A 26,483-nucleotide genomic window follows, 5' to 3' on the forward strand; every position below is an offset into this window, starting at 1 on the left:
CTAAGTAGCTCAGGCTGGCTTCGAACCTATGTGATCCTCCCATCTCAGTTTCCCAAGCGCTGGGATTACAAGTGTGCACCACCACTCCCAGCTTATCGTTATTATTATTAATTTATTATTATTATTATTATTATTATTATTAGTAGTAGTAGTAGTAGTAGTAGTACTGGGGTTCCTGGAAGCCCTTCTACCTCCGGGCTACACTCCCAGACCTATTTTTATATTTTTATTTGGAAACAGGGTCTCTTACGCCAGCGTGGCTGGCTTCGAACCTGCGCTATCCTCCTGTCTCTGCCTCCCAAGCGCGGGGATTACAAGCGTGCACCACCACTCCCGGCTTATCATTATTTTTAACAATGAAAAAACGATTAATAATCTTTGTCATTCTAATTGTATACAGATACTTATAACTTAAACCAGTTTTCATCCAAATGGCATTCTTATCTTGAAAGTCTTATGCTAAAGATAAACATTCAGACAATATTTTAATATATAAAATTTAGCCAGGTGTGGTGACGCACACTTGTAATCCCTGGGCTAGGGAGACAGAGACAGGAGGATTGTGCTGGTTCGGAGCCAGCCTCTCTGGCTTAAGAGACCCTGTTTCCAAATAAAAAATATAAAATAGGTCTGGGAGTGTAGCCCAGAGGTAGAAGGGCTTCCAGGAGCCCCAGTACCCCCCCACTATATATTTATATATATATATATATATATATATATATATATATATATATATTTTTTTTTTTTGTTAGTTGTTGTAATTGGATTAGAGATTCTCAACCCAAGATACACCATGGACTTATCTGGAGAATTTTTTTAAACCCACCAAAATAAACCAATACCTGGGCCCTAACTTTGACCAGTTGAAAACTGCTCTTAGGATCCAGCTTGGGCAGCAGTATTCTTTGAAATAACCATGGTGATGTAGATGTTAAGGGCATAGAAAGGGCATGGAGGGTGAAAATCACACTCTATTGAAAAAGAACTTAAAATCTTTTTTTTTTTTTTTTGCCTAAGGTCTTCCCCTGAAGAGTGGTATTGCTTTATGTACTACATGGATTTGACAAAAGAAATACTTTGTTACTATAAGCATATGCTTGTAATTTTAAACTAATAAACACATATATATTATGAATATTAGTCACCAAAGGTCTGAAACAACTGAAATATTTACACATTTACATTGATTATATTACCACTGAAACCTGATTCAAATACAGACATAGTGCCTCAGCTGTAATAGTACTCACATAACTTTTTATTCTTCACCTACTAGAGTAACAAGAGTTTTTTCCTTCTGATATAGACTTTGTAATTATATTGTTGACTGCGTGGAAAATTAGTTGGCCACATTTATTGAACCATTCTGATAAATTTTGGCATTTATACTTATAATACAGGGATGAACATCTTGTACCATTAAATAAGCCTTACTACCATTAAATTGTCTTCCCTAAAAAAATTCCAGCATTGGCATGATTGCTGTGAAAATTACAACCAAGTGAAAGGTTTTTAAGGTATGAAAGTCTATACAAATAAAAGGAGTTTTTATTATCACTCTTACTGACATTAGTAGTCATTAGTAGAGGTGACATTAATAGAGGTGGTAACAGTCGTAAGTAAAAGTCAGTATAGCCAAGACACCTTACAGAATATCTTCATAACAAGGATTTGTAATTTTTTCCATTTGTCAAGCTCTACTTTCTTAAAGCTGTGTTTTATTTAAAGAATGAGGCAAAAATTCTTTGAAAGTATATAAATATTTATGAAATATTATCATGAAATAATGACTATGTTCACAAAGATTAGGTTATGATGACATATCAAATGCTGAGTTAGGCATATGGTATATAATTCTATAAATATTAATTCAAATTTTTTACAAAACAATCAACACCTTAAATATTTCATTGCTTCTTAAATCTTGCTATTTCCATGCATAGATATTGTGAATTATTTGCATGTGGAAACCATCTCTTTAAAATGAGCTAGTAAAACATCTTATATACCAGTAATCACTATCAGTGGAAAAATAATAATGACCTATTTAAGTAATGTGTCATTTTCCTACTCGCTAAATAATAATGACATATGTACATATAGAGCTCAGCATTCTCCCACTAAAGGCAAGGTATATTTTCAAAACATTTCAGCATATACATGACAAGGGTTTGTAGATTAAAGGTCTCCTTAGAGGTATTTTTTATTATCTTTAATTTACAAATGAGAAGCATTCATATCTATGACTCAAGGAAGTAACCATTTGAGGATAGCATTACTTTTAAAGCTCTCCATCGGAATATTCTTGAGAAATTACAATTAAAAAGTATAGTTACTTTGGGTGTATTTTTGCCTTATCAATAAGAAAGTGGTGGATAATAAGCTTCTTAAGGGTAATATGTGGATCAAGATGTATTTTTTATTTTCTCTAGTTTTCAACAAATAGGTATGCTCTGCTGGACCATGGGATAGAAATGGTGATAAATTAAAAAATAAAACTGCCATTTCCTGCAGAAACTCAAAGTGATGCAGATTCTTCCTTTTTCCTCTCTAAAATATAGATTTATTGAAAGTTTTATTATTATTATTATTATTATTATTATTATTATTACTAGTGGTGCTGGGGTTCCTGGAAACCTTTTTACCTCCGGGGTTACACTCCCAGACCTATTTTTTATATTTTTATTTGGAAACAGGGTCTCTTAAACCAGCAAGGCTGACTTAGAACCAGCGCGATCCTCCTGTCTCTGCCTCCCAAGAGCTGGGATTACAAGAGTGCGCCACCACGCCCGGCTAAGATAGGAAATTTTAAGCTCTTTTCACATATTAGCTAGTTTAACTATAATGCAATGTGTTAAGAGCTATAACAGGTATATTTAATAAGGGGAAAGTTATAGAACCTAATGTGTCAGAAAAAAAAAAACTACATAAGTGGTAACATTTGATCCGGGATTTGAGAAAACAGATATAAAAAAGTTTCTAAGTAGAAACAAAATAACTTAAAAATGTACAAAGAGAAAAGGTGGATGGGGTTAATGAAGAATCCTGTTTCACCAATAAAAAGAAATTAGACTGAAAAAATGTGTGAGGCTTTCCCAAGCCCCACCTCCTCTGCCTATGGTTAAACCTGTCACTTTAAGACAAGCAGTGAGGACATCTGAAGTCATCTTCCTACACCACTAAACATGCCTGCCGAGCCTGCCGGGCGGTGGCACACGCTTGTAATCCCCGCGCTTGGGAGGGGGAAACAGGAGGATCGTGCAGGTTCCAAGCCAGCTGCACTGGCTTAAGAGACCCTGTTGCCAAAAATAAAAAATAGGTCTGGGAGTGTAGCCCGGAGGAAGAAGGGCTTCCAGGAACCCCAGTACCCCCAATAAAATAAAATAAAATAAAATAAAATAAAATAAAATAAAAACCACTAAACATGGTTGGCATTCAGAAAATGGTGGTTGGTTAAATGGATCTCTTATGATCATAAAACTTGCACTTTCAACTTCTAGAAACTGGATAATGTGATCCTGTGTATGGGGTCATGTATATAGAGAAAGCGAAAACCGGCTCTGGTGTATTGGTCCCATGCCAGGAGACAAGGGACACTAGGAAGAAGAATAAAAGACGGCAAGCTACTTTAGAAGGCTCCCAGTTATTCTGAGAAGTTAAATTACTCACAGGAGAGACACACTCCAAAGTACCATGCCTTCTTAAAGTCTCATTAATGCTTGGGTCATTCAAAGAGTAATTTGAATTTGTATGAATTTTTATAGTTGGAGGGAGATCTGGAGATTATTTTTGAACTACTTAGTCTTGGATAGGCACTATCTGGTGAACCTATTTCACAGTTCTACATAAAAATCTTATGACCTATTGAAGCATGGAGGAAAAATGTTTCATGAAAGCACTTTTATTTTCTAGTCAAGATGTTTATACTCAATCTAACTGAATGAATAGTTGCAGAGTATTTTAAAAAGTAAATTATTCATTAAATGCTCAGCAGTTAAATACTCAAAAGGCAACTGGTATTCTGGAGCAAGTTAATAAGTCAAAGTCCTTTAATTGGAAAAATTGATTATTTCATACCAGCCGTCATGAACTGGCAATTCCTTTTTCTTGTTGTCTGTGTTGCTTTTAGAGTAAAGACGAGAAGCCACCTACATAAGCTTAGTTGGTGTGAGATCACACACCTAGCTGTCCAGAGATAGAGGAATTCGATGAGGAGACAGGGGGCTTCCCCAGTGCGGGTAAATTTCCAGATATAAACAGTATTCTTCACACACTTACAGATGTATGTATGTGCTTAAAGATGTAGTATACAGAAATAGCATATTTTTTTTAGTATTTTTAAAGATACATTCTGAATTGAAGAGATACTTCACAAAAGAGGAGATACAAATGGCCAAAAGATACATAAAAAGATGTTTAACATCATTAGCCATCAGGAAGATGCAAATCAAAACTATGCTGAGATTCCATCTAACCCCAATCAGAGGGACAAACATAAAGAAATCAAATAACAACAAATGCTGGCGAGGAAGTGGGAAAAGGGGAACTCTTTTACACTGTTGGTGGGAGTGCAAACTAGTTCAGCTGCTATGGAGATCAGTGTGCAGATTCCTTAGAAAACTGAGAATAGATTCACCATATAATCTGGCTATACCACTCCTGGGTGTCTTTCCAAAGTGATTGAAATCAGAGAACTATAGTAACATATGCATACCCATAGCAGCACAAATATGGAACCAACCTACGTCTCTATCAACAGATGAATGGATTGCAAAATTATGGGAAATACACACAATGGAATTCTACTCAGCTATAAAAAACAAAATCATGTTATTCGCAGGAAGATGGAAAGACCTGGAGAACATTATGTTAAGTGAGATCAGCCAAGTACAAAAAGAGAAGGGACAGATGTTTTCTCTAATAGGTCCAAATTCGGGAGTATTGGGAATACCAGAGGGACCCCAGATAATGGAGGGGAAACTTCAGCAGAGCTAGAATGGAAGGATAGGAGAGGAGTAGGTTGAGGTCAATTAATGGAGGAGCTACATTTGAATATGTGTATAAGAATGAATGTAGCATGGTCAACCTGGACACTCATTGTTGGAAGCTGGGGAAGGGGAAATAGGGTGGGAGAGAAAGCACCAAGCACAGTCTGAATGTATGACATTTTCAATATGATCCACATAAAAATATTAAAATAATTTATATAAAATAATAAAAGAAATTTTATTTAAAAAGATGTACACTGAAAGACAAAAATAAAGATGCATTCCTAATATGACTTAATTTGAGATGTTTTACGTGTTTCAGTCTTAGAATTGCCTTTCAAAACAAAGGTAATGTGTACCTTTTTAGATTTATTTCTCTTCTTCCTGGTCACCAACATTCCTTGAAAAAGTCATTCATATTGTGCTAAATACTGATACGACTGACTTAAATATTAATAAAGTCGAGTGTGGTGTGCACGCTTGTAATCCCAGTACTTGGGAGACAGGAGGATCACAGTTTCCTGGCCAGCCTCAGCTACTTAGTGAGGTCCTTGGCAACTTAGTGAGACCCTATTTCATAATGGAGAATAAAAAATAGGGCTGGGGGTATAGCTCAGAGATACAATGGCTCTGGGTCCAATCTCTAGTAGTTTAAAAATATTAGTAACACTGCTATTTTTGTACATGTACAAAAAAGACATAAGTTCATACCAAGCAGATCAGTAGAGCAGTTCAAAATGTTATCCTAGTTTGATCTATGTCTCCGGTTTTGAATACACACTACTTTATGCTAAGCATTTTCTTCTAAATCTCTATGTCCAAATATTGACTTAAACCCACAAGATCCAGGAACCTAAGAAAAGAGCCATATATTTCCTCACCACTTGACCTTTATCATTTGTTTTGGTAAGTGCACTGTTATTGCAAACCAGGTCAATTGTTATCTTCAACAGAAATAAATGCTTCCAAGGAATATAGCTCAGTGGTAGAACATTCACTTCACATGCACAAGGTTCTGGATCGAATCCCCAGCATGAAACATACACACACACACACGTAGAAAAATTAAAAAATCAAACAAAAATGCTTCCAGAGACAAGAGAATACAAAATGACCTAGTGATTTCCTTATTCTTTTTTTTTTTTCTTTTTGGTGGCACTGGGGTGGAACCTAGGGGCTTTTCTACCTCCAGGCTACACTCCTTGACCTATTTTATACTTTATTTGGAAACAGGGTCTAAGTTGCTGAGAGCCTAAGTAGCTGAGGCTGGCTTTGAACCTGTGTGATCCTCCTGTCTTAGCCTCCTAAGTGCTGGGATTACAAGCATGTGCCACCACGCCTGGCGACCTAGTGATTCAAATACATATGAACTTACTTTTCAGCCCCATTGAAACAGTGAATTTTTCTCCTATGTATTTAAAAGACTGACTTTTTTTTGTTGTTGTTCAGGGCTGGGGATGAAACCCAGGGCCTCACGGGCGTGTGCCTGCCCTCTGCTTTCTTTCTCAACATACAGAATAACGCTGAAAGCTGTTGGAATTAATATGCTTGAAATTTTTCAGACTTTTTTTCTTTTTAACAAATGGTCGTTTGGTCACATATTTGTTAATTATTTATGGTTAGGAAACAGGAATTGAAAAAAAAAGGTCTCAGGGTGAAAGGAGGTGACTAACAAGAAGAGAAATGAATCTAAAATGGTACACATTACCTTTGGTTTGAAAGAACAAGTTTCGTGCTTAGTGGGATTTCTGTTTTCTGACAATGGAATGAGTAACAGTTCAAAAGCTTCATAAATATCCCAACTGGAGGTTGTATCTTGCTTAGTGAGAAGAGAATGTTAAGTTTCTAATAAATATGGTCAATTTTGTATATTTTTGGTGCATTCTATTTTATCTGCAGTGATACCACAGTGCCCAGCACTTCCTAAATGTTCGGTAAATGCTGAATTATCTCATGGATATCGTAAAGAGTATTGACACATATTGTCGGGCTGCAAAATCAATTTAGAATGCCCTAATCGGTAATTTTTGACAAGTAGAAAAGACATCACTATACAGAAAAATTCATAGTGAGACTTGACATTGGTAGGGTTATTTTGTGGAAACTGTTTTTGATAGCTTAAATACTTGATCTGTTAGCAAGTGCTAAAATCACTTGAGTGTGTCATAACTTTCACTTTAAAAAGAAATAAAGAAATCAAATTAGGGTAAGATAGAAATGGGATTGAAAATATCAATATTTGTCATAAAACTTTTATTTTGTTTGGCATACAGGCACACTTCTGTTGTCTGGTTCTACCTCTAACCTGTAAAAAGGTACATTCTTACTTTAAATTTGTAAGTAGTATAACAATTAGAAATAGCTTTTGCTCTACTTGGCTGGCATTAATGTTAAATTCTTAGAATAGAAGAAATTTATCATTTGAATTATTTAGAACCTGCATTTGAAAATGAAATCTATTTTGATGACACTATAGGAATTTTTTAGCATTATTTATGAGTCAATTTTTTGCAGAGTTGACATTACTCCCTAGAGTCTGGGCACTTTTTGAAACTGCTTAAATATTTTTGGGCTGCTTAATTTTAGTAAATAATACCTTAGGCATCTCCTAGAGAATTCAGTCATCTAGTAGCCTTATAAATAAGCTTAATGTATTGCAATGGAATAAAATTCTCCCAATTTGCACACTGGGGCAATTTATTTCTTGAACAGTACAAAATAGATCATTAAATCAACAAACATATCACACAACTCTTGATTTCTTTTATCACCTTTGAATACAGACTCAATGTCTAAAATCGAATAAATTTTAACTCCTTCTTTTGCATACAAGAGAACATTAAGCCTGAAATATGTAAACAAAACAGTTGGTATAACTCTGATATTAGGACACTTCTTAAACAACAAGACATTGCCTGTAAAAAATATCTTACAGCAAAGAAGAAATGGCTCATTTTGCACAAATGCCGCTAAAGGAATATACATATAGGTTTTTTTTTAAATCACACAACTCAGAGTTTAATATGGTTATGTTGGTTAAATAACATGAGCAGAAAGCAAATCTTAGCCTAAAAGCCTTGTACATGGGGAATAAAATCTAGGCATTTAAAAGTCTGCATGGTAATACTTTCAATAATAACTATTATTAATTCAGCCGCAACCCATGAGGAGTGTCTCCTTTTCTTCAGTCTACATTAGTCTGTATGAAGGTAGATTATTTTTACACACACTTCCCATGCCCCTTGAGGGGTAATAAATGGTATGATCTGCCCATGAGCATTTTCATCCCCTAGTCTTTCTGCATCTGTATCCTCATCTAGGAAGTATAGGGGATGACAACTTCCTTTTATTTATTTATTTTTTTACTGGCATATACAGAGAATAAACACATAAAACAAAAAAAACCTCACAATTTTGTATTCTTTTACAGAAAGCATTATTTTGCAGTCTCACTATTTCATTGTCTCATACCTACCATTTCAATGGCTGTCCTGAATTTCACGCAAATGTATTTTGTGCTGAAAAAAACTTTCTTTTGCAGAATTAAAAATATATATACGTATATACTCATATTCATTCATAGGTTTATTATATTCTTATCAGTCAGTGTATATATTTATGAATTAAGGCAAATAACTGAATTATTTTTCTCTTTTGTCACACATCCGCACTCTAACAGGATTATATTTTCAGGTGTTTACAGGAGCTAATAAAATGTTGAGTTGAAGAAAATAGAATAGAAAAGGCATTTTAAATTTAAAAAAGTTGTATTTAATGACCTTCTCATATTGGAAGAAGAGGTGCTGTTATTATGTTAGCAGAATAATCTAAACCTTTCTTCTTTGAAAATTGTGAAAAATCACAGTGCCACAGGAAAGCCAGGCTGACAGGGCCCAGACCTCCTGGGAGGTGGGAGTGGCCAGCGTAGGTGCTTTCTTCATCTATTAAGCATGTGTGCAATAGCAGAGGTATTACTGGGCCCTGGCGTGGGCCACTTGAAGCTTGCACGTCAAGGACACTTAATTTTGGATTCCTCCCTAAACCAGAACAGCACGGTACACATGCTAGAGCCACGTATATGCTGCAACATGCCTCTCTTTAAAAATGAAAAGTTGTTTTAAATGTACCCTACGGATAGATTTGGAGAACATATCTGTGTTCGGCGGTTTGAGGGTTTGGACTAGGACTTAGGAACTTTGGGGCTTGGTTGTCAGGCCCACCAAAGGATCACCTCGCAATCTGAGGAAAGCTGCCAAATATCCCTGTTAGGACCTAAATCTGTTGCACAGAAACATTAAGCTTGCCTTGTAATTTCATATTCAAAAGGCTGACAGGAACCTGCCCTACAGAGTATTTAAGAAGCACGAGTGGAAGGGCAATTTGAAAACACCCAAGAGAATATTAAAACCCCTTACATGTTAAAAATGTTTTCCAACTATTTTGTATCTTTGATCTGATTTTTGTCACAATCTTTCCTCTAATTCTTCTCTTAAAGTTTTAATGCATTTTAAATGTGAACATATGTAGAATAACTTAAAGGTCTAAAAAATGAACATTTGGGGTTTTTAAGATAGAAATAATATTTTTTAAAGGAGAAGTTGAAGATAATTTACCAATCAAACAAAGCATTTTCACAGCAAACCGCTTTCTGTGTTAATCAATGCCTTACTGGCATATTCTTGAATTGCTGCTAAGGAGAGTGATGCCGGCACTGGTCAAGCGGGCTCCCTGTGTGGCGTCCAGGCGCTGCTCCCAGGGAGCAGAGCTGGACAGGGTGGGCTCTGGGTCCTGACTGTGGTGCTGTGCTCGCATCTGCACAGTTACTTCTTTCAAAGGTCTATGGACAAATCATTCGCCAGGAAAGTCTTTCCTATTTGAGTAAGTGTGATGGTTCATTAACAAAAAGGTCACTAAATGTGATTCACAAATAAGGGGCAGTTTCTTCATATTTTGGATATTTCAGTGATACCGACAAAAATATTTTAATCATTTCATTCTATGATATTAGAATCCAAAAAGAGAAGGTAAGACTTTTTTAAGGCTCTAGAAATATGAAAGTTTATTTGTAAACCAAGGAAATATAGAAAACAAAAATAGCTCTTCCCCACACAGTGGGGAGGGGTCTCTGAATGACAGTAACTTAAATAATTGACTTTTGCCTAAAAGTACATAAAAAGTTTATCAAAGAGGTTGATAACATGCCTCATGCCTTAATGTGCTTTAATTCATCATCTGTTGACTATTAGAAGCTTTTTTGTTTTTTTTTTGTTTTTTTTTGGCGGTACTGGGGATTGAACCCAGGAGCATTCTATTTCTGAGTTACATGCTCAGCCCTATTTTTTCATTTTTTATTTTGAAACACTACATTATTTAAACACTTTATTCTGAAACCTCATTAAGTTGGGGAGGGCCTCACTAAGTAGCTGAGGCTGGCCACAAACCTGTGATCCTTCTGTCTCAGCCTCCCAAATACTGGGATTACAAACATGCACCATCACGCCTAGCTTAGAAGAGAGTTTGAAGTGGAAAACATTTCTTTTTTTCAGTACAAGAAAATGCGGATCCAGAGGCATTCTACCTCTGAGTTACACCCCTAGCCCCTTCTAAATATTTGAAAATGGGTCTCACTAAGTTGCGGAGGGTCTTGCTAAATTGCTAAGGCTGGCCTCGAAACTACAATACTCCTGCCTCAGACTTTCAAGAACTGGGATTAAAGGCATGTACCACCGTGCTTGGCTGGAAAATATTATTTTTGAACACTAAATGTTTCAGATGAAGAACATATGCAGCTGGCAAAAAAAAAAAATGGATTTAAAAGTAGATGAACCTGAGTTTAAATCCTGATACAATTACATATGATTCTAGGCAGGTAAGTTCTCTAAGGCTGTTTCCTCATCTGTAAAATAGGGACAATAATACCATATACTCTGGAAAAGTGAACAGATTACAAATAATACAGATAAACCACCTGACATATACTAGGCACTCAGTTGAGAGATATAAGCAACATTTTAGTAATAAAATGTGTTTTTCTTCTCACATATTACTGATATGTTAAAAATATCTAGAAAATTCTTACAAAAATAGTGGTGACTATCATCCGTTTTCTCCTTTTTCAATGCCCAGCCTTGGTGCTTAATGACTATTTGATGAATGAATAAAATGAGTTTAAAAAGATATTTAGGCCAGGCAATTTTAAGGACAGTGCATTCAGTTGACACAATTCACTACCAAGCAGAAGGAAACATGGCATAAAAACTTCAACATGCAGCTCCTCAAAAGAATTATATTAGTAAATGAGCCCATTTTAATACCCAGCTGCACATCATACTTATAAACTAATTAGTACCTAATTCTATTAGGTTTAATATTTTAAAAACTCTTACCAATCTAAATTTTATTAAGTATATACTTCCTCTTAGCTTGCACATGATTGGTCACATCCATTAATACTACACATTTATCCTTATTCCTTTATGTATTTATATGCTAATGTCTTCATTCATTTTTAACCTGTGTGCTTTGATACCATCAGCACTAGCAATCGTGTCAGATGTTTTACATGGATATGTGGAACAAGAAAATATGAAATAAGTTTATAAGATTTATAATGTAAGTCTAAAATTCACAATGAGAACAAACAAGAATATAGGTAAATATTGGTCTTTTCCATTTTAGATGAATTGAAGTATACCATTAATAAAACATATACTTTGCATATATGACTTTAGGCCTGTGATGAAGTCACTTGAGGTAAGGGGTATCAAAGCTACATGATAAAGTGAGACTAATAATTATGTCTCATCAAGATACCTGAAGGGCTACTCAATAAATATGGTACAGTTTAAAATAGTTATTGGACTTTATGTGATTTTAATCTTCTAAGTATTTAAGATGAAGTTTTTATGTGTGCAGAATTAATTAAAAAGGAGCATGAGTCAGTGAAAATCTGGAAGCCCCTTATGGGATAACTACCCTATTAAACACATTAAAAACAAAGTTTCATGAGATTTCTTAAACTAAGAATATCACAAAGGCACTAACCATTTCAAATATCTTCTAAGCCTTGTATTCTTTTTAATACAAGAGGTTAGGTTTCCATGGTAAAGCAGTTATTGAACAGTTCATTAAATACTGACAACAAAACAACACATAACACAAGTGAAGGAGGGCAAGTGTGAGTCGGCAATGCCAGGAAGGAAAACACCTGATTTTACTACAGCAACAGCATGCAGACCGCGCTTCCCCACAATGGTTGAACACGGTCCACACATTTCTATATAGCAGCTTATTAATAAAAGCCTCAATAGTTTTCTCATTTCCAGGAGCAAACCGACTTTTAAAGCCTGTTGTATTTAAATATGAATTATAATGTTCATTTTTGTAGTCGTCTTTTATTTCCTCCCTGTCATCTTCCACAAACCTGAAATCACTAGAGTTGAATTCTGTGTATTTTTCCTAACGTTTCCCATGGTCAAATTTTCTGATGTCTCAATGAATTTACCTCTTCAGTGCTTCTGTACAGTTTTTATAACCATTTCTGAGGACTCTATTGTATTGCACAAAACACTTCTTTTTCTAATGTGTCTACTTTTAAATAAAATCGTCTCCTCTCATAGATGAAGATTTACATTAAATTTGGGTTCAAAACCTTCATGACAAGGGTAAAATCAGTGATTTAGCTTTATAAGAAAATTTAAGAGAATTTCAAGATAAAAAATTCTGGAAATCAGGTTTTCAAGCCTTTTTATTAGAAAACTTAAATTATTACTTTCTTTTTAAAAAAGGAAGTAGCCAATATCCATTATTGAATGTTCTCAAACAATAATAAAGGATAGCAAACTAAAGTAAGAAAACACATTAGAGAAGACAGCGTCCTACTTTATACAGTTTCTAGTTACCTCTTCCTACCCATTCATCTATTTCTGTTGAGCAGCAAGAAAAATAATATCCATTTATTTTTGCCTTTTTGGATTTTCTAAGATGAGCTTCATTTACCTGAATACAAACAGACGCTAGGGGGAACGGCTTTTATATTGGCATAGACCAAGGTCCTGTCTCACAAACCAGGAAACCCTGCCTTCTATGGCTTCTTTTGCAGTTGAGAGTCCGATGGTTACAAAACCAACTAAAAGTAGAATGATATTCAAAATGACACAGATTGACAACAAATAACGGAAACACATGGAATCCCCTTCGCTGCTATTCTTTCCAAAAGACAAATCTCTAGCGTTCTGTAAATAAAATCATAAATACTAAAGCAATGAAGAGAATTTCACAGTGGGGAAAGGATCATTTCTTATCATAATAAATATTTTGGTACAAATTTTTTAAAAACGTAGAAAAACTTAGTACCGTTGGGTACTTTTTTCTAATAAAACCATACCTGCTTCAGAACTCGTTTGATTATAGCTGCTAACAATGCTGTTTGGTATCACTGGAGTGGAGGACGTTGAGATTCTTGACTGAGGTGGATTGGGATGTAATGAGTTTCCTAAAGCCATGCCCGACTGACTGAGCATCCCACAGTTCCCGCTAGCCTGAATCTGATTTATTAAACCTGCAAGATGGTGGTTGGGGACTGGACTGTTACTGTGAACAAAGTTAGTGTTTGCATTGTGGCAGTGCACGGCTTCCCCTCTTAAAGGTATGTTCTGTGTCAGTGAGTTCTGAAGAACACTGGCGTTCATATTGGGATCTGTAAAATGCAGCTGGTTAGCGGAGCAAGGCAAAGCAGTATTGGAGCCCCCACAACCCGGGGTACTATTGCTACTCAAGTGAGAGCTTTGACAACTCATAGACTGTAGTAACTGAGACATGGAACTGATGGGAAACGAACCCTGACCCTGCTTCCTTAGCAAGTCGGGTCCAGGCTTAGGAACTGAAGAACTATCCATTTGCGACTGTCTTAGCAAACTCAACACTGTGGTAGGTGGCTGTTTTCTTTTCCGTAACGAGTCTTTTTGCTGAGACATCAGCTTATCTCTTAGTGCTGCTCGACCACTTTGCCCTTCACCTGTTGGGAGAAGCATGTTGGCAGTAGGAGGGAACATGGTGTTTAAAGTGCTATGTCCTTCAGCGTTGCCACTGCCGGCAACAGCTCCAGAATTGCTACTGCTGCTACTGTTGTTACCAGCAAGTTTGTTTTGATTTGCTAGCTGTGCTTTGGCTGCTGCTGAGAGTAAACTACTTGCTGGAAAGGAGGCAGCATTGTGCTGGTTCAAGATCTGATTTAAAGGCATTCCCAGCAAACCAGGCTGACTCTTTACAGAACCACTTCCGGCAGATGCAGTAGGAAAGGCTGCACTGCTTGGGGTATTTAGTACATTACTCATTCCAGCAATTAATGGGTTAGGGATATCCTTGTACTGATGATGTCCATCGGACTTGGTAGAAGGGCTTGATGGCATTGATGGTCTTGGGGACCCTATTGTTGACCTTGGTGACCTGGGTGGAACCTTAATACCACTACAAGTGGCCTGGGGTCCTACAGGTGGCATCATGAAATTTCCATGATCTGATGATGTGGAAGATGAGCGTGATCTTTGGGGCGATGCCTCAATCCTTCCAATTCCAGTCCCCATCATGTGCACTGGGGATGTCACTGGAGAAGGGGACAGGGAGGTTGAAGCTGAATGCGGAATTCTTTGTACATGACTCCCGTGATTCATATGACCAGGTTTTACAGTTGGCAAAGGGAGATTACTTGGCAAAGGAACAACAGCAGGAGGCATGCTTACATTCATCACAGGTACCTGAGAGTGGACATTTGAATGGAAACTGGTTGGATTAATGATAACAGGGTTCTGATTCACTGGTTTACTAGGAATAGGGTCAAGAATGCCAAGTGGATCTTTCTCAGATGTTAATGGCTTTTTCTGAAGAGCACAAGAAGGTGGAGGAGGGGGAGGTGGGCCGTGGGGTGGTTTGTGGTGGAACATTGCTCGCGGTGTTTCCATATTAGTTGAAAAATTACACATTGGTTTTTTCATTACTGGACTCTTTGTAGTCAAGGTTGGGGAAAGAGGTATATTAGTCCTTCCAGCCATTGCACAGGATGACTGTACAGGAGAACCATGTAGCATTACTGAAGGTGGAGAGAGAGGAGTCCTATTCGGGTGAATAGGACTAGAATTGGGAGCTCCGTGAAAACCAGGATTATTTCTTGTGAAAACATCAGGGCTTCCGAGTGGGTCAGTCCGTGGAGAGATCGAGCCATCTCCATATATCTGGGAACCTGATGATGCCGGGCTAGGCAGGCCTCCGTGACTACCACGGAATGGAGATTTCTGTCCGTGTTCACTGCTGCCCAATCTTTGCCGGGGGTAGACAGGGTGGAGTTCTTGTTGATGGCTTCCAGGCAGTTCTTGTACATACAGCCTTCCCATGGCATTTGAGGATCCAATCATTAACTTGAAAGGATTCTTACATTCAGGCATTACAGAATTTGTAATTCCTTCATGAGATTTATTCCTTACTGATCTTGGAGTTGCTGCCCGTGAAGGTACTACTGGAGTTGCATCTGGTGTGAAAGAGCAGAAAAAAGTGTTAGTCTGCATTCATTGTGTTGGCAGGGAGGGAAGGAAAGGAGAAAATTGTGAAGGGAGAAAGGAGAAGGGCCTCTGCAAACACACATTCGCAAATCAAAGCGGTGATTCTATGCAATTAAAAGTTCTGCAAGCTGCTATGTTAAACTTTGGTTTAAGAAATGTACATTATTCTCCAATCCAAAATTGACCAAAGGTTCTCAATAACAATTCATTTTTTTCTTGTTTACCTCTAATCTGTTGAGAAAGTCTGGACATCTAAATCAATAGATACTGTCATTAGCCACTCTAATAATATGTAGGATATGCAGAATTAAGATCGACAGCCCAGATGGAAATGGTGCTGTTACTACTAAATTTTTTGAGAACAGCTACAACTAAGAATTGTAATCTGTGTGGTGTAATTATTTTTTGTGTGATTTAAATGAATTTTCACTTCCACAATAAACTTTGTTACCCTGTGTATATTTCTGTTACCTTACTGAAACCTTCTCAGGACAGTTGCAGTACTCTTTCCTTATCCCAACACTTTCACTGTTAAGATTAAGACCATTTTTTCAATTAAGAAAATGAGATTCCAAGTCTTTTATAATGGAAGCGATAACAAGAATAAACGCAGTGATAATGCAATCATGCTTACCTTTACATCATGTCTATACAATGTAACTTCCTTGCCCTTAATTAGTCATTATTACAAAAACGGCTTTAGTCAGACACCTTAGGTAAGAGATTTCAATTCTTTCATTAGGGTAGAATTCTCATGTAAAATTTAACATGAGGGCTAAAACCTTCAGTACTGGGGTTTCTATTGAGTATTCTCTTTTTACACAAGTGCGTCTCTCCCTCTCTGGCTTTTTGGAATCCCTTCAGTTCTTTTGGAGATCAGACAGAATAGAGGTAACAAAAGCAAGCAGGTTCATCATACAGAATTTTCACTCTATCATGACAGAATTCTAGGTTTAAGTTGGTATTTTTTTTTTTTTAGCCCCTAAGGATGTTAAAAGTATTTTGTGAAGTTGTACCTTCTAAAACAGAGATAGCAAATAAAATTGGTTTCATATGCCAATTCCCACCAATTTGTGGAGGCCACTTCAGAGAGCTGCATTGAAGAGGATGCTAAGCTCTAGCTGGGCTCCATGAGTCTCTTATGGCATAGGAGATGAAAGTGGTACCATATATTTGCCATACCTATTTTGAGACTCAAGCATATTACCAAGTATACTTATATTCATGTGCAATTAGAGGTATGCTTACTTAAAAGGGTAACTGCAAATTTAAGATAAATATACCTCTCCTATTTGTTAGATATTAAATAGGTCAAAACATGTAACGATTTCTAAGATAGCCATTCACAACATAGGGTATGAAGAAGTCAAGATAGGGCACAGAGGGGCATGGTAGTGTACACTTCCCCAGTACTTGGAAGGCTGAAATAGGATGACTGTGTGGGCAGCCTAAGCTACTTTGTGAGGCTCTCCACAAGTTAGTAAGAATCTGTTAAAAAAAAAAAAAAAGTTGGGCGTGGTGGTGCATGCTTGTAATCCCTGCGCTTGGGAGGCGGAGACAGGAGGATCGCGCAGGTTAGAAGCCAGCCGTGCTGGCGTAACAGACCCTGTTTCAAAAATATAAAATAGGTCTGGGAGTGTAGCCCAGAGGTAGAAGGGCTTCCAGGAACCCCAGTACCACCAAAAAAAAAAAAAAAAAAAAAAAAAAAAGTAGTGTCCATTCAAGTAGTAAGAGAAAGCAGTGACCATAGGTTTTTCTTGGAAAATTAGACTTTCTGATTTTTACATGTTAGAGGTTCTTGATAAGTGATTTGGGGATATAAAATGTTGAGAAAAAACAAAATTATAGAATGGCAGTAGATAAAGTCAACTGAAGCTTTTTTTTTTTTTTTTTTTTTTGCAGGTCTGGGGATGGAACCCAGAGACATTTGCCCTCCGAGCTACACCCTTTGCCCAATATTCTTTATTTTGAAACAGGGTCTCACTGAGTTGCGGAGGGCCTCATTAAGTAGCTGAGGCTGTCCTTGAACCGCGATCCTCTGGTCTCAGCCTCTCAAATGCTGGGATTTCAAGTGTGTGCCACCACGCCCAGCTTGAAGCTTATTTATTAAATGTGCAATTGAAGAAGGAACATTAAAAATAAGTGGGGTACTGTGCTTGGCACAGTAGGAACACAGTCATACGTAATAACATTGCTAGCATTATCATGAAGTTGTCTGTGTTCTCTTTAGTGATAAAACCATGTCTGCATCTTTTCTTGGGTGCCAATATATATAATTATCTATAGGAATAGGCAAATGATTATAAATAGAGCATTAAGCCAGGTGTGGTAGCATATACCTGTAATCCTAGTACTTGAGAGGCTTGCATAGGAGAATTTGAGGTCAGCCTCAGCAACATAGTGAGACCATGTTTCAAAATAAAGAATAAAAGAGGACTGGGGGTGTAAACTCAGCGGTAAAATACCTCTGGGTATTTAGCTTGGGGGTAGAATACCCCTATTATCAAAGCAAACACAACAAGACCCCCCAAAATATAGATATTGACATTTTTATATTCAATTAACAGAATTTAGATAATATCTGTGGTTTAGATATCACATTTCTTTCAGACTTGGGGAAAAATAGTTGTCATCTTTGAAATAATGTAATTTTTTTTTTTTTTTTGCAGTATTGGGATGGAACCCAGGGGCATCTAAATCCAAGCTACAACCCCAGCCCTATTTTTTATCCTTTTTTATTTTTTGAAACAGGGTCTCACTAAGTTGTGGAGGGCCTCGCTTTCTTATATAATTTAGTAGAGCAATTTTTTTTTTTTCAGAATAGTCCTCTTAATAGGTTAGAGAGTTATTGGAAAGAGGCTAACTGCCAAATTTGCCTGTTTGTGTGAGGTTTCTTTGTGTCAACCTTTATTCATACGATGTAGTTTCCATATTATTTCTCAATTATGCCACACTCATTCTAAAGAATAATTTTCCTAAGCTGGGTGTGGTGGCGCACGCTTGTAATCCCAGCAGTTGGGAGGCTGAGACAGGAGGGTCGCGGTTTGTGGACCGTCTCAGCTACTTAGTGAGGTCCTTTGCAAATCAGCGAGACTCTGTTTCAAAATAAAGAATAAAAAATAGGAGCCAGGTGTGGTGGCGCACGCTTATAATCCCAGTGCTTGGGAGGCTGAGACAGGAGGATTGCACAGGTTCAAAGCCAGCCTCAGCTACTGAGTTTGGCTGCCAGCAACTTAGTAAGACCCCTGTTTCCAAATAAAGTATAAAATAGGTCTGGGGGTATAGCCCGGAAGTAGAAAAGCTCCTGAGTTCCACCCCCAGTACCACCAAAAAAAAAAAAAAAAAAAAAAAGGGCTGGGTGTGTGTCTTGCCCCTGGTTCCATCTCCAGTACAGAAAAAAAAAAAAAAAAAAAAAAGAAAAAGAAAAAGAAAAAGAAAAAGAAAAAAAAAAAAGAATTTTCCTACTCCTCTCATATGTTTAAATCCCATTATTTTCCAAAACTGGGCACATCTGAGTTCTGCCATAAAGACTTCTCTGATCTCTACAAGTTATACTTATCATGTCTATTTTTCAGAACTCTATCAATTATCCCTCATCAACAAATGTTTGGTATTTAGTTATAGTTTATTCTGAATTAAAGTACTGAATAGTTCAAGTATAAAGTATACTGGCACAGCTGGAGGGAATTTATTTATTCATTTTTTGCAGCACTGTAGATTAAACCTAGGGGCATTCTACTCTGATATGTACATCCAGTCCTATTTTTATATGAAACAGGATCTCACTAAGTTGTGCAGGGCCTAAGTGGCAGATGCTGGCCATGAACCTGCTATCCGCCCGTCTCATCCTACCAAGTCCTGGAATTACAAATGTGTGTCACCATGCACGGCCCTGGAAGAAATTCATAATCTATCCTTTTCAGAAAGAAGTTCCTCAAAGTATAATTTCACAAAGCACATATCAATCATAAAGAGAAAAAGTACCTCCACAATAGAAAAAATTGTATACAACCTTAAGCAAGCAATCAAACTTAGTGTAATCAACATGGGATAAGCTGACATCATATTTTGATGAGAATATAACATCACCCATGCAATCCTCTTACCGAAATGTGCTTAAATTTAATGTGAGGAAACAATCAGGCAAATCCAAACCGAGAAACATCGGGCAAAGCTGGCCTGACCGCTTCAAAAATTCAATGTCACAGAAGATTGCAATATCTGGGGAGCTGATATAGTTTAAAGAAATGTACCAGCTAACTGCACTGCACAGCCATTGGTTGTATCCTAAATTTTTAAAAGAACTTTTTAAAAAAAGAGGTTAAATGGGGAATTATTAGGACAACTAGAGAAATTAAAAAAGATAGACTGCATATTAAATAATAACACTATATCTGTGTTAAATTTCCTAAATACAACAGTGAGAGTGATGCCTGGGAATGTCCTTGTGTGCTGAAATATTCACAGGTGAGATGTGACAATATCTGCAACTTTCTGTAATAAAATGTAAATTGTTGAATTTAAGGGAAGGGCATATGGATATTCTATGAACTAGCTTTGTACTTTTTCTGTGGTTTTACTTTTTTACTTTTATTTTTATTTTTACAGAGAGCATGTGTGTATTGGTAGGGGCCTCATTGAAATTTCTTTACAAAGTGATTTATGTTTTGTGGATGTTCAGTAAAATGTTACTAAATAACTGAAAGAATAACAGGGATACTTCCTAACAACATTGCTAAACTGTGTTAGGGCCATGAAATCCTATGTTCTAGTCTAGTACTAGAAAAATGGTTTCATTTTCTTTCTAAAAACCAATGGTACCTTTTCCTTTGTTAATTCAGCTCTATACACCTGTACGGTATTTGTAATGTCCTAATTAGTGTTTATTCTGATTGTAGAACTAGCTGATTTGAATAAAGATTGGAAAATAAACGGATGGCAATTTTTCAAAATGAATTTCCTATTTGTATTAAAATGACAAAACATACAAAACCTTAAAGCATAGTATACGTTTGAAAAGTGGAATAGAAAAATGCTTGCAAGACAATTTCTAGTTCCTTCTCTTGCAGTGGAGTGGGGAGGACAATTCCTAGCGCCTTAGCCATATTACATACTTGTTCCTCCTCCGGGACTGGTGAGCACCAGAGAAGGATGTGGGGCTTCCATGCTTTTATGAAGCGTGGCCACTGCGATGATTTTCCTTTTGTGTATGCATAGCTTTGTGACATCTTCGTCTGCCTTAACATCTTCTGCAGTTCTCTGCTTCACAGCAGCTCCAGGATCAAAGTTAAACACCTGCAAAAAGCACAACCTCTATTTAGAATGTCTGTAAAATATTTAACAAAAAGATCCTTTTGTTTTTAAAAAGAAAAAAATTGTGCCTAGATTAAGCTATAAGCTTGAATAAAATGTATGCAATTTTTTTTAATTTAAGAAAAGCAGCATCCTGTAACATTTAATAAATACTTCTGGTAAACTAATGGCTTTTAGTGGTAAAATAAATGATAAAAATTATGCTAATTCTAAAATAGTCAATCACATAATATTATGTAACATGTAATAAAATTTCCAATTTTAAATACTTCCTGATGTTTGAACAGTATAAAAACAGAAGTAGTAGAGTTTAAATAACAAAATGCTATGGCATTTCTGCATACTTTCTCTTTGGTATCCTTTATTACTATATTAATATTATCTTTTCATTGATATAGAAAATATATTACTCTTATTAAAACTCTTATTTATCATGTAAATCTCTTTTTAGAACGCAGTGACAACAAATAAAAAGGAAAAAGTTGTTCATTAATCTTTAGTTTTAAAATTTACACTATATTCGCATTCAGAGAATGATGATCTATTTCTATAGTAAATAATATTTTACTATTTTAAATTGCTTTTATTTTTACCTTGTAAAGAAGTAAAATAGTTTCATATCTTGGCTATGAGGGTTTAGCTTTGTTATTTTTGAAATATCTGTGACAGATTTATCAACATTCATGCTAAAAGTAACGCTGCAGATTTGAACAGTTATATTAAAATATTGTACTATTAAATACTGAGCATAGGTATAGCTCTAATAAAAAAGAGCAACTGTGGTTTTAATGAAATATTATTTAATGAGTATAGTTTGTCATGTTTGAAAATGACTTGAACAATTTTCCATAATCTTTAATCATTGCAAAATGCATATAAAAGATGTCTAATTAAAATGAATATATGATTGGAGAACTAATATAAAAATAAAATGCCAAATGAGAAAAGCAAATATATAAATACCTAAAAAAAAAAAAAAACTGCTGTAGCTCTATTGTGAAATGGTTACCTTGGGAAGAATAAGAGGACATTCCAAGCCACACTTGCATGTTCCATCAGTAAGCAGGTATGTTTTAACCTGCTCCAAGCAAGATAACAAAGACCCACTGGGACTGTAAAAATAGTTTAAAAAAACATCAGGAAATAATTTTGACTGCACATATAATATGAAAAAGGCATAATTTATAGTCTTACTGTCCTTCACAGGATAATATTTTCCCGCTAGGGAAAAGCATTTTCTTTGTCGATACTTTGTTAGCTATTAAATTATAGCCTTTAATGCTATTGCTCTTTCTATTGAACCAAAATATTTCTCAGAAAAATATAGATCTTCATAGAAAATTAGACAAAAGTATCTTGAAAACCAAGACTGGACTAAAGATGGGAAAAATACTATTCTTAAGGACAGAAACAGGCAAGAAAGGAACAAGGAAAAAGAAAACTACATAAAAGTAATCACTATCATTTTAAACTACAATATTCACTTTTAAAGCTCTTTGAGGGAAAAAATGGAGATCGAGAAACACATTAAAGTTCAAACCAGAAAGTTGGCAAATCTACAAAAGTCAGATCTAACATGTTCTTCCCTGTTTATCTTGGAGTCTAAGACCAAGTTGACCCTTTGTAGAAACAAGTTTCTCTCCCACACAACTGTCTTTTAAGATTGATCACAATGGCCCAACTGCAATTATACTGAAAAACCAAACTATGCAGAGAGGGACAGAGGGATTCAGCAGAGCTGAAAAATATGGGAAAGTTGTGAAGAAGCAGGGTGTTAGACGGCCAAAAGGTGCCTTGCAGTTCTTTGGGCTGGTAACTTGGTAGATGCTTCGATTGTACTACTCTCCAGGTCAGAAAGTCAATAAAATAAGTGAATACTAACACATCTACAGACTAGACACTCAGATGACAGGATACGCCTTTGATTTTTATTTACAAGGGGATTAGTTTAAAATAGGTATTTGTGCTTAGGACTTTATCAATATGTTGAATTTACAACTAAAATGCATATTATGCTTTGAAATTGCTATATACTTTTCACTTGAGAATATCTTTTATGACTACTTAGTAAACTCTTCACTTAAGCCTTCTGATCAAATTCATCCAGAAATCATACCCTCTAATTCATACACAAAGTGTTAGCTCTACTGGCTATAGACTATCCTGTCTCTGCAAAAACCACATATAGTAGCTGTGTTCATATAAATAAACCAGCTTAAAAATACAATTCATATTTTGGCAATTATATGTGAGATGGCACAAAGAACAACTCAAAGAAAAGGCCTCAACTTGGTCAAGTTAGTTATTTAGCTATTTTGAATGATATACAATGATTAATAATTCTTATATCATAGACCAGAGTTCCACCAGAGGAGGAAGAGGCAGTAAGATGCTTATGAAGGTTTGCTAATTTTAATAAAATGAGTTATCAAAAGTTATCTTATTGACTTTTCACATATAGAATTCATGATTCTGTTAAAAGAAATTGCCAGAATTTTACTTAAAAGTATATGGATTGAATCCTCAAAGAATTTAATTATAAAATTAAACCTGAAGACAAGAATTCCAGACCCTTTAAAAAAAAAAAAAAACTTTAGCTGGGTGTGGTGGTGCACGCCTGTAATCTCGGCACTTGGGAGGCTGAGACAGGAGGATTGTGCAAGTTCAAGTGAGGCTCTCAGCAACTTAGTGAGACCCTGTTTCCAAATAAAATATAAAGTAGGTCTGGGAGTGTAGCCCAGAGGTAGAAAGCCCCCTGGGTTTCATCCCAAGTACCAAGCAAAACAAAACAAAACAAAACAAAACAAACAAACAAACAAAAAAACTCCCCACCCCCAAGAGAGTTGGATTCTTTCCTTCAGATATAGCTCTTTAACTTTTGGGAGTAATAATTAATGTAAAAAATAGTTAAAAGTCTTACAGCATATATCTAGCTTAGAAGATTGGGAACAGGTGGAAAATTTAATGTGTAACCTTAAAGCCTCCTGGGGCAGGAGCAGCTGGAGATTAATCTAAAAATTAGAAGTAAATGGCACACTGAGAAGGGAGCTATGGAAGGTGGCCTCACTTCCTACATATGTTCAACTAGCAATTTAATCCATTATATACAAACAAATCAAGCCCATGCTGGCTTGATTTAACTTGAAAATAGTTTACCTTCTCTGGGAAAGAGAGTTTCCAAAATAACTTTCAGAGCATAGATTTAGAGAACTCATTCTAACAGAATTATTAGAAAGTAAAGTCTAGTCAATCTTAACAAATAATGACCTGCTAGTAACTGAAAGTAACTGACAGATTATTAGATCTTAACTTGTTTTTTGATTCCCAGACTTAACTTGGTTTTTACTCACAGCAATAAAAAAAGCTGATTTATCTTTCATAAGGATCAAGATGAAATAAAAAATATTAAGATTTAGGATCATTTGCTGAAACCTGAATGTACATTTTCTCTTTACATGCTAGAACAACCACAAATACAAATATATATTACTGATATCTTGCAGTATTATAACAAAGTACGCCTGGCAGTTAACTGGCTCCATTAGCAATGGGAACACTTTGAGAAAGTTATCCCATCTGTTCTGACCCATCTCATTTCTCATGGGGTCAGCTCCACATTTTCTGTGTTCTTATCCCTTTACTCTATTTCACTTAAGGCTTATCTTTAACATTACAGAAACAGTGAATTTATGTGAGAAAACAATTTCAATTGGTAATTAAGTAACTCTTTACACACATATCAAAAAAAAAAAAAAAGAAAGAAACACCACACACACACAACTAACAGATCCATCTGAACTTTCCAAGTTGTTAAGGTATGAAATCACTGGTTTTTATATCACAAAATATATCTCATTCAAATAAATACATCTTTAGGGAACTGAACAATTCTGTTGTTGAAACTAGAATACAAAATAGCTGTACTGAAAGTAATATCAATTTAATGAAGCAAAGTGGTATCCTTTTCATAATTCTACTTCTAGTATTTTTTATTGCATCACAAAAAGACTCATGGTATCCTGCCTTTCATATATTTATTGAAAACTGCAAGGTACTTAGATTCCAATTATTTAATATGTAAGATTAAAATGTCAACAGTTCAGTTATTCCGTTCAATTTGTTGTACAGAAGATATACGCTATCAAAATTTAAAAAAGAAGGCATTTGCATGTACTTGGATGATTTTTACTCGTAAGATGAATAGTTATTTCTAACACGACTCTTTTATTTTCCTTGTTACATGCAATGAATAATATTTCAAAACTGCAAAAAATATAAAAATTGTTTTTAGTCAAAATAAGGCATTATGAAGTCTAATAATTAAAACTGCCTGTAGATAAAAACACAGTCTTAGTATAAGAAAAGCAAGGTGAAATACCTCAAAGGTTAGAATAAGAACTGGGCGTCGTGGCGCACGCTTGTAATCCCCGCGCTTGGGAGGCTGAGACAGGAGGATCACACGGGTTCAAAACCAGCCTCAGCTACTTAGTGAGGGTCTCAGCAACTTAGTGAGACCTTGTTTCCAAATAAAGTATAAAATAGGTCTGGGAGTATAGCCCAGAGGTAGAAAGCCTCTGGGTTCCACCCCCAGTACCACACACACACACACACACACACACACACACACACAAAATAATAATTTAAAAAAAGGTTAGAATAATATTGTCAAGTGGCACTGGGTCTATTTCCAGTATTTTGTATCCTCCTGTAAATGTGACAATAATGCCTCTTTTAGAAATCTTATTTTTCTTTATCCTTGTTACAGAGAAGCAGAATGACACCTTATGTAAACACAAGTAATGCATAAAAATTCTTTATGGTAATCTGAGACAATTTACATTGCAAAACAGTACAGAATAAAAATATGCATGTTTTTCTAGCACAGAGGTCATTTACTCAAATTTATCTGAGGTGCTGTCAGTCATGATACTCTGTTCCTCCCAAGAGGAACAAACTACCTCTGTAATCTTGGAACTGTGACTCTGGGGTAACACGGGTCATAAGGAAGTGCTCACCTGACATAAAGCACTCCATTGTGATCCACACGACGCTGCCACCCCACCGGAACTTGTATAGCTGGAAGGCCTCCTTCCTTGTCCCCTCCGTCACACTCCTTGCCTCCATTCATTTTCCGTGTCTGCTTGGGACTCTCCAAAGATATCAGCACTGAGATGATATCCTCCTCGCACAGAGCATGATGGCCTTCAAAGACGGGCCAATGCAGCACAGTTTTTCTCAGACTGTACAAAATGCATCGGGAAGCTCTGGCTCAGTTGGAAACCAAGTCCTTGAATTCTGCCATTGTGAAATCAATCAGTTTCCCATGATAATCTACATTAAGTAACCAATATTTAATTCCTCAGGATGGTCTACATAGGTAAGAATGAGTGCTCCTGACTAAGGAAAATCATAATTCACCAATGCTGGTAACCTGTCTGAAGTGGGGGAGGGAGGAGTGTAAAGTTTTTAGTTGTACATTTTGTCTTGAACCTTGGTGCTGAACTAAAATAACCTCTACTGTTTAGAAACTGGTCTCATTTTTACAGTGTGAGCCGGTTAATATTTCCAGGTACTACCCGCCTTTAGAGGCCACATTCTTTAAACTTTCTCTTTATCTTCCAATCTGAAT

The 26,483-nt window shown here is 36.1% G+C and overlaps 1 protein-coding gene across 4 annotated transcripts in view; it reads right to left on the minus strand.

The window, feature by feature from the left end:
• MBD5 (methyl-CpG binding domain protein 5) overlaps positions 1 to 25,988 on the minus strand; it is a gene marked incomplete at both ends in the record, with an annotated part of 66,902 nt that extends 40,914 nt beyond the window's left edge. For 2 of the 4 annotated variants that reach the window (XM_080689579.1, XM_080689577.1), the window contains 4 exons: positions 13,354 to 15,510; positions 20,656 to 20,836; positions 21,864 to 21,966; positions 25,870 to 25,982. In XM_080689579.1, coding sequence (XP_080545705.1) covers positions 13,354 to 15,510; positions 20,656 to 20,836; positions 21,864 to 21,966; positions 25,870 to 25,982 — 2,554 coding nt within the window. Of the gene's footprint in view, positions 1 to 13,353; positions 15,511 to 20,655; positions 20,837 to 21,863; positions 21,967 to 25,869 lie in introns of all 4 variants that reach the window. The other 2 variants (XM_080689578.1, XM_080689580.1) reach the window with 2 other exon arrangements.
• Positions 25,989 to 26,483: the final 495 nt, after the last annotated feature.

The sequence above is a fragment of the Muscardinus avellanarius genome, assembly GCF_963383645.1.
Source record: "Muscardinus avellanarius genome assembly, chromosome: 2".
In the NCBI taxonomy this organism is placed as follows: domain Eukaryota; kingdom Metazoa; phylum Chordata; class Mammalia; order Rodentia; family Gliridae; genus Muscardinus; species Muscardinus avellanarius.